We start from the raw sequence: 9,354 nt of genomic DNA, 5'->3' as shown, positions 1-9,354 counted from the left end.
GGAGGAGGGAGTTCAAGATCTAAAGTTGTTCCGTTCAATATTCAGTCCCGAAGGCTGTAAAGTGCCTAGTCGGAAGATGAGGTGCTGTTCCTCCAGTTTGCGTTGGGCTTCACTGAAACAATGCAGCAAGCCAAGGACAGACATGTGGGCAAGAGAGCAGGGTGGAGTGTTAAAATGGCAAGCGACAGGGAGGTTTGGGTCATTCTTGCGGACAGACCGCAGGTGTTCTGCAAAGTGGTCGCCCAGTTTACGTTTGGTCTCTCCAATGTAGAGGAGACTGCATTGGGAGCAACGAATGCAGTAGACTAAGTTGGGGGAAATGCAAGTGAAATGCTGCTTCACTTGAAAGGAGTGTTTGGGCCCTTGGACGGTGAGGAGAGAGGAAGTGAAGGGGCAGGTGTTGCATCTTTTGCGTGGGCATGGGGAGGTGCCATAGCTGGGGGTTGAGGAGTAGGGGGTGATGTAGGAGTGGACCAGGGTGTCCAGGAGGGAGCGATCCCTACAGAGTGCCGCCAGGGGGGTGAAGGGAAGATGTGTTTGGTGGTGGCATCATGCTGGAGTTGGCATGCTGGAGGATGATCCTTTGAATGTGGAGGCTGGTGGGGTGATAAGTGAGGACAAGGGAGACCCTATCATGTTTCTGGGAGGGAGGAGAAGGCGTGAGGGCGGATGCGCGGGAGATGGGCCGGACACGGTTGAGGGCCCTGTCAACGACCGTGGGTGGAAAACCTCGGTTAAGGAAGAAGGAGGACGTCAGAGGAACTGTTTTTGAAGGTAGCTTCATCAGAACAGATGTGACGGAGGTGAAGGAACTGAGAGAATGGGATGGAGTCCTTCCAGGATGCGGGTTGTGAGGAGCTGTAGTCAAGGTAGCCGTGAGAGTCGGTAGGCTTGTCATGGATATTGGTGGACAGTCTATCACCAGAAATTGAGACAGAGAGATCAGAGACCTGCTGAGTTTTTCCAGGTAATTCTCTTTTTGTTTTGGATTTCCAGCATCCGCAGGTTTTTTTTTAATCTCTGTGTTTAATTGACTGCCACTCCTCGTCAAGAAATGCCTACCTTGAAGAAGTTCTGCTCCTCTCTGCGACAAGATTTCCGTATCTCTCTTTTGCCTTGTTCACCTTCATTGCTTTCCATTTATCTCCTGGCGTTTGACAAGGTGTTTACTAAAACCTGCTTTCACAGCCAGATCTCCTTTCTCAGTGACTGTCTCCGTTTCCGACTTAGCCCACGTGGATTTCAACTGAAATTCCATCCCTCTTGTTTCGAACCCACCCAGGATTACAGGTATCTCCGGGACATAAAATGTTTCTCGGACTGCTGTTCCGTCACATTCTGTAATCCACACTCAGTGCCATGTGCCGCCATATGAACACACTCGACCTCTCCCTCCAGCAGCACCACCGCACCCTTTTTCAAAGCTGCGCGTGCCCCCAGTTTCATTTTATTCTTCGTCTCATCCGACGCCTCAACAAGAAACTTTTTCTCTTTCTCTCAAGTGCTAAGGAATGCAAGCTCCAACAACTCATCGACACCAACACCCATCTAGGACCCTCCACCCCTGCCTGTCCCTCGGTCTCCACCCCATCTTCCAATCCCAGCCCTGGCCATGTTTTCACTATACCCCCTCTCTGACGCTGAACGTTCAGTGCTTTGCATAGGACTTAGTTTCATACCCTTATGCCCTCATCTCAATGAATTTCGGGCTCGGCACGATGCTGAACTCTTCTTCTGCCGTCTTCGTCTCCATGCTCACTTCTTTGGGCAGGAGTCCTCTCCCTGTTCAACGGATCCTTTTACCCACCTCCAATATTCTCCCTCCACCTGGACCCCTCCCCTCTGGATTCTTACCTTCTCTTGATCTTTTCATTGAGAACTGTCGGCGCGACATTAGTCGTCTCAATTTCTCTGCTCCTCTCACCCATTCTAACCTGTCTCTCTCTGAACTTACTGCACTCCATTCTCTCAGGTTCAACCCCAACATGGTCATCAAACCCACTGACAAGGGTGGTGCTGTTGTTTTCTGGCGCACGGACCTCTACCTCGCGGAGGCTGAGTGTCAACTCGCAGACACTTCCTCCTACCTCTCCCTGGACCATGACCCCACCACTGAACATCAAGCCATTGTTTCCAGGACTGTCACTGACCTCATCTCCTCTGGAGATCTTTCTCCCACAGCTTCCAACCTGATAGTCGCCCAACCTCGATCGGCCCGCTTCTACCTCCTACCCAAAATCCACAAACAGAATTGTCCCGGTAGACTGATCGTGTCAGCCTGTTTCTGCCCCACAGAACTCATTTCTCGTTATCTTGACTCCCTTCTCTCTCCCCTTGTCCAGTCCCTTTCCACCTACATTCGTGATTCCTCTGACACCTTACATCACATCAACAATTTCCAGTTCGTTGGCCCCAACCGCCTCGTCTTCACCATGGACGTCCAATCCCCCACCAGGATGGTCTGAGGGCCCTTAGCTTCTTCCTCGAACAGAGGCCTGAACAATCCCATCCACCACTACGCCCCTCCATCTGGCTGAACTTGTTCTCACACTGAACAATTTCTCCTTTAACTCTTCTCACTTCCTCCAAATAAAAGGTGTGGCTATGGGTACCCCGCATGGGCCCCAGCTATGCCTGTCTCTTTATGGGGTATGTGGAATATTCCTTGTTCCAGTCCAACTCCGGCCCCCTTCCACAACTCTTTCTCCAGTACATTGATGATTACTTTGGTGCTGCTTCCATGCTCTCGTCGGGACTTGGAAAAATTTATTAATTTTGCTTCTAATCTCCACCCCTCCATCATTTTCACATGGTCCATCTCTGACACTTCCCTTCCCTTCCTTGACCTGTCTGTCTCAATTTCTGGTGATAGACTGTCCACCAATATCCATGACAAGCCTACCGACTCCCACAGCTACCTCGACTACAGCTCCTCTCATCCCGCTTCCTGTAAGGACTCCATCCCATTCTCTCAGTTCTTTCGCCTCCGTCACATCTGTTTTGATGATGCTAGCTTCAAAAACAGTTCCTCTGATATGTCCTCCTTCTTCCTTAACCAAGGTTTTCCACCCATGGTCGCTGACAGGGCCCTCAACTGTGTCTGGCCCATCTCCCGCACATCCGCCCTCACGCCTTCTCCTCCCTCCCAGAAACATGATAGGGTCTCCCTTGTCCTCACTTATCACCCCACCAGCCTCCACATTCAAAGGATCATCCTCCGCCATTTCCGCCAACTCCAGCATGATGTCACCACCAAACACATCTTCCCTTCACCCCCCTGGCGGCATTCTGTAGGGATCGTTCCCTCCGGGACACCCTGGTCCACTCCTCCATCACCCCCTACTCCTCAACCCCCACCTATAGCACCTCCCCATGCCCACACAAAAGATGCAACACCTGCCCCTTCACTTCCTCTCTCCTCACCGTCCAAGGGCCCAAATACTCCTTTCAAGTGAAGCAGCATTTCACTTGCATTTCCCCCAACTTAGTCTACTGCATTCGTTGCTCCCAATAGTCTCCCATTGGAGAGACCAAACGTAAACTGGGCGACCGCTTTGCAGAACACCTGCGGTCTGTCCACAAGAATGACCCAAACCACCCTGTTGCTTGCCATTTTAACACTCCACCCTGCTCTCTTGCCCACATGTCTGTCCTTGGCTTGCTGCATTGTTCCAGTGAAGCCCAACGCAAACTGGAGGAACAGCACCTCATCTTCCGACTAGGCACTTCACAGCCTTCCGGACTGAATATTGAATTCAACAACTTTAGATCTTGAACTCCCTTTCCGTTTTTTCCCCCTTCCTTTTGTTTTTTCCAATAATTTATACAGATTTATCTCTTCCCACCTATTTCCATTATTTTTAAATCTTTTATGCCCTGCTAGTCTTTCCACCCCACCCCCACTAGAGCTGTACTTTGAGTGCCCTGCAATCCATTAATTAGCACATTCGTTTAGATATCACCACCTTCAACACGTGTTCTTTTGTCTGTGACATCTTTTATCTGCTCCTATCACTGCTTGCTTGCCCCTACAGCCACAACCACCCCCCCCAGTTCTCTCCCCACCCCCACCTTAAACTAGCTTATATTTCACCCCTCTCCTAACATTCATTCAGTTCTGTTGAAGGGTCATGAGAACTCGAAACGTCAACTCTTTTCTTCTCCGCCGATGCTGCCAGACCTGCTGAGTTATGCTGAATTCCACTCCTGACAACTGATTACTTGGTGAATGCGGGCTGAATACAAGAGAAGTAACAATGAAAAGCCATAACAGCAAGTAAGTTATCTCCACTTCAGAATTTATTTGGCATTTCAATGAATATTATTAACAGCAACATGAAAACTTGAACGTGCTGCAGACAGTGAAAAATGGAAACTCCTGAACACATACATGGACCTAATAACAGTATCAAATTTAATTTCTACATAATATTTTGCCGATTATCAAAATCTTTCCACTGCCACAGTAAGATCAATCACAGACAAACTAAGTACAAACATCTGGTAAATGCAGTATTTGAATGGACTGTGCGCACCCCTATCTGGTTGTGTGAATTGAGTGCCGAAGGGAAAGATTGTGGCTAGACAATAGGAAGGTAGTGCATAATTCCTAAACTCTCCATCTGAATAAGATTTTTCCAATAAAATAGCTGCAACCAGGTCAACACAAAGTCCAGCATCCATATATCATTGATCAATATCGACAAACCAATGTCAATTTCTCAATCAATCAATCACAGAATGGTTACAGCACAGATAGAGGCCATTCAGCCAGACTTGCTTGTGCTGGCTCTCTGAAGAAAAGGTTTACTTAGTGCCACTCCCCAGCCTTCTCCCCATGGCCCTGCACATTCTTCTTTTTCAGATAATAATCCAATTCCCTTTTCAATGTGTTGACTGAACCTGCCTTCACCACACTCTCAGGCAGCGCATTCCAGATCCTAACTACACTCTGCGTGAAAAAGTTTTCCTCATGTCTCCATTGCTTCTTATGCCAATAACCTTTAATCTGTGCCCTCTTGCTCGTGACTCTTCCACCAATAGGAAGCTTTTCCCTATTTACTCTGTCCAGACCCGTCATGATTTTGAACACCTCGATCAAATCTGCTCTCAACCTTCTCTTCTCCAAGGAGTCCCAACTTCTGTAATCTATCTATGTAACTGAAGTTCCTCATTCCTGGAATCATTCACGTGAATCTTTTCTGCACCCTCTCTGATGCCTTCAGATCCTTCCTACAGGGCGGTGCCCAAAATTGGACACAATACTCCAGTTGAGGCTGGAGTGTTTTATACAGGTTTAACATAACCTCCATGCTTTTGTACTCTTATACCCCTATTAAATGAAGTCTAGGATACCGTACGCTTTATTAACCATACTCTCAACCTGTCTTGCCACCTTCAGTAACTTCTGCACATATACATTCAGCTCTGTCTGCTCTTGTATCCCCATTGGAATTGTACCCTTTATTCTATATTGTCTCGCCACGTTCCTTCTACCAAAATGAATCATTCACACTTCTCTGTATTAGCTTTCATGTCACTTGCCTGCCCATTCCATGAAGCTGTAGATGTCCTTTTGAAGTTTTACACTGTCCTCCACACAATTCACAATGCTTCCAAGTTTTGTATCATCTGCAAACTTCCTGGTGCCCCGTACACCATGGTCTAGGTCGTTAGTATATACCTGGGAAAGTCCACTACAAACCTTCCTCTAGTCCAACAAACATCCATTAACCACTGTTTCCTGTCACTCAACTAATTTTGTATCTATGCCACTGCTGTCCCTTTCATTCCATGACCTATAACTTTGCTCACAAGTCTGTTGTGCGACACTGTATCAAATTCTTCTGGAATCATGTACACTTCATCAACAACATTATCATCAACCCTCTGTTACTTCTTCAAAAAAACTCCAGCAAGTTAAAAATGATTTGCCCTTAACAGATCCATGCTGGCTTTCCTTAATTAACCCACACTCGCTCAAGTGACTATTAATTTTGTCCTGAATTATGGTTTTTAAAAGCTTTCCCACTGCCAAGGTTAAACTGACTGGTCTGCAGTTGCTGGGCTTATCCTTACACCCTTTTTTGAACAAGGGTATAATGTTTGCAATTCTACAGTCCTGTGGCACCACCCAAGTCTAGGACAGACTGGGAAATTATGGCCAGTTTCCACTCTCACTTCCCTCAGTATCCTTGGATGTTTCTTATCTGATCCTGGTGTCTGATCAATTTCAAGTACAAATAGCCTATCCAATACCTTCTCATTACTTTTAAACACTTTGAATGACTCAACTACCTCCTCTTTCACCATGACCTGCACAGCATCTTCTTCCTTGGTAAAGACAGATGCAAAGTATTTGTTTAATACCTCAGCTAAACTTCCTGCCTCTTTGCATAAATCCTCTTTTTGGTCCCTTATCAGCCCCACTCCTCCTTTTACTACCCTTTTACTATTTATATGTCTATAGAAGACTTTGGGATTTCCTTTTGTGTTAGTTGCCAGTCTCTTCTCACACCCTCTGCTTTTTCAATCCCTTCTGAACCATCTATATTCAGGCTGGTTCTCCATTGTATTACCCACCTGACACGTGTCATAAGCACACTTCTTCATCTAAATTTCTGTCTTTTTCATCATCCAGGGAGTTCTGGATTTGTTTGCCCTGCTTTTCCCCTTTGTGGGAGTATACCCTGACTGTGCCCGAAGTCTCTCTTCTTTAAAAGGCAGCTCATTGTTCAGTTATCATTTTGCCTGCCAATCTTTTGATTCCAATTTATCTGGTCGGATCCATTCTTACCCCATTGAAGTTGGTTTTCTCCATTTAATTATTCTTACTCTGGATTGTTTCTTGCCCCTTTCCATAGCCAACCTAAACTAATGATCACTGTACTCTAAATGTTCCCCAACTAACACATTATCAATATCAACCAACTACATCAATCTGTATTAACCGCATCAATGCCAAAGATTAATATATTGATTGAAATCAACCAACCATGTCAATATAAATGATCAATATCGACCATATCAAAATGATTGGACATATCAATATTAACAATACCAACGACCACATCAGTAACAATGATCAACTTATCGATCAATATCAACACTACTGATCAATACATTGATCAGTATTATTGAACTGAAATGAACATGATATTGAAAATCTCCAGCAAGGAAGAGTGAGTAGAGTAAGGGAGTACAGGAATGTGCTCTCGGACTCTGTAACCCTAAATTATGCAGGACTGATACCCTCCACCATTCGATCCACCATTCAGAAACCTGGGCTCTCTCCCACTGTACCCCAATCAACAGCCTGGGATGGGAGTACAGCCTACACCCAGCTTGCTGAACATATTGCTATTGATACCGTACTGGCAAAAAGAAACCAAACCGAACAAAAACCTTCCATTATTGTATAATACCCCTAATTCAGATGCTCGGCCCCTGTCCTACTGAGATCCTAAGTACTTTGCCCCCCTCACCCTGAGAAAGCCAGTAATCTCCCATGCCCTGCAAGACCAGAGACAGCCTGCAAACTCCCTCCCCTGAGAGAGCTTGAAGAAGTGCCCACAGCTCGAGAGGGCCTGCAACCCCCACCCCCCAAGAGCCTCTGGTCTCCCCACATTACTGCTGCCCCAGCCCACCCAGATGGCCAGTAATATCCCCAGTCTGTGACCACCTGTCCCCCACCACCACCCCCACAATGAGACCCTTAAGCAGCCTGTGCAACATATGCATACCCCAACTACCCTCCACCCTAGTGCACAGCTCACCTCCACCATTCTTGTGCCCCAGTGACAGCACAGAATGGCGAGTGCACTTCTGTTTGTCTACAAATATCTTTCAGCTCTTTCCAACAATGGGCCCCATCAGTTCCTGGTCCGAAAGCTCTGGTTATGAGAGAACTTTGTGATGCCAGTATTTATTCAGCATGCAGAACTACTACCTCCTCAAGTCTCTTCCAGCTTCTCAATTCCAAGTCCTGCATTCAGACGTCTATATTAAAAAAAACACAAAAAACAGCCGCCCATTAGCTTCTTAAAGTCCTATTGTACCTGTCTCCAGGAAAATGTGCTGATTCCACCATCAATATATACAAAAAGGATCAACTCGCTCATTGAAACAGGAAATCTGACTGCTGGAAACCAGAACTAAAGCCTTTTTTAGTCATCTGACTAATGTTTGTCTGTACAGCACTGTGCAAACATCCGCTCTTATTCCAAAAATCAAGGATAAACCCATCCATTTATACAACAGTATTTATTGAGGAGTGACTGCTTAATGCTCCACTCTCTAAGCAGGTGTCATGTGGCACTAGCAAGGTACAGCTGTCAGCTGAATCTTCCAGCTCCTCTATGACAGTCGGTAAGGTAAAGTTTGCGGCATCTGCCTGTTCTCCAATAGCCCCCTCTGCTATGGGTAGCTGGCTGCTCGGCTCTACCACCTGCCCACGATCACCATCTAAAAGTAAAAAAAAGTTTCACTTTATTTTCTGCATTGCACCAAAAAAATGCACCTGCTAGAAATAGACTTCCAGCTGCTGAGGATTCCTTGCGCATGTAGTTCTCTCATCCTGTTACAGCTATCAAATTAGGGTCTTCGGCAGATCTGCTTAACACCAACAAACAGTGGGAACACATCCTGGAGGCAGCACAGAAGGACAGAGGAAACAGGTCAATGGTTCAGCTGAAGACCCATCATCAGATTCGACCTGAAACATGAACTTTAGTCCTTCTCCTCAGGGTGCTCTATAATTCTCAGATTATTTCAGATCCAGCAATGGTGGCATTTCACTCCATTATTCAATGTTCAGAAATAGAAACAGATTATCAAATACAGCATGCAGCAATTGTTGGTCCCCACAGAATGCCCCAGTTCTAATCTCACTCCCCATATCTTTTAATATCCAATCCAGTCTAGCCTCACTCCCTGTGCCCATTAATAACATCCCGCCACCCCACCCCCACTCAAGTCTAAGCCCACTCTCCTACTACTCCCCATATCCTTTAATATCTGATCCAGTCTTCCTCTGCTACTCCCCCATTCCCAGTCTAATCACACTCACACTTATTCTGCTTACCCTATAGGAGCCCATCTAGTCTAATTCCTCTATCCACTTCACTCCCTGTACCTTTAATATCCTATTGAGTCTAATCCCACACTCCTCCTCACAGCCTTTAATGTCCCGGGGCGGCGGTCTATTCCCACTCTCTTGCTTATTCCTCATGGCCTTTAATATCCTACTCAGTCTAATCACACTGTCCTGCTCACTCCTTATACATGTTATCATCCCATCCTTATCTAGGGGTCTCATTAGCCTCTTCTGTCATCCTTTACAGATCATGGGGCTAT

The 9,354-nt window shown here is 46.3% G+C and overlaps 1 protein-coding gene across 7 annotated transcripts in view; it reads right to left on the bottom strand.

The window, feature by feature from the left end:
• Positions 1–4,281: 4,281 nt before the first annotated feature.
• The window catches only part of dgcr2 (DiGeorge syndrome critical region gene 2), a 96,160-nt gene continuing 91,087 nt past the window's right edge, over positions 4,282–9,354 (bottom strand). For 6 of the 7 annotated variants that reach the window (XM_041202544.1, XM_041202546.1, XM_041202545.1 and 3 more), the window contains one exon: positions 4,282–8,463. In XM_041202544.1, coding sequence (XP_041058478.1) covers positions 8,249–8,463 — 215 coding nt within the window. In that variant the 3' untranslated portion in view covers positions 4,282–8,248. The remainder of the gene's footprint in view (positions 8,464–9,354) is intronic. The other variant, XM_041202548.1, reaches the window with a different exon arrangement.

Source organism: Carcharodon carcharias, chromosome 13, assembly GCF_017639515.1.
Source record: "Carcharodon carcharias isolate sCarCar2 chromosome 13, sCarCar2.pri, whole genome shotgun sequence".
In the NCBI taxonomy this organism is placed as follows: Eukaryota; Metazoa; Chordata; class Chondrichthyes; order Lamniformes; family Lamnidae; genus Carcharodon; species Carcharodon carcharias.
This window is presented reverse-complemented; position numbering and strand designations above follow the sequence as displayed.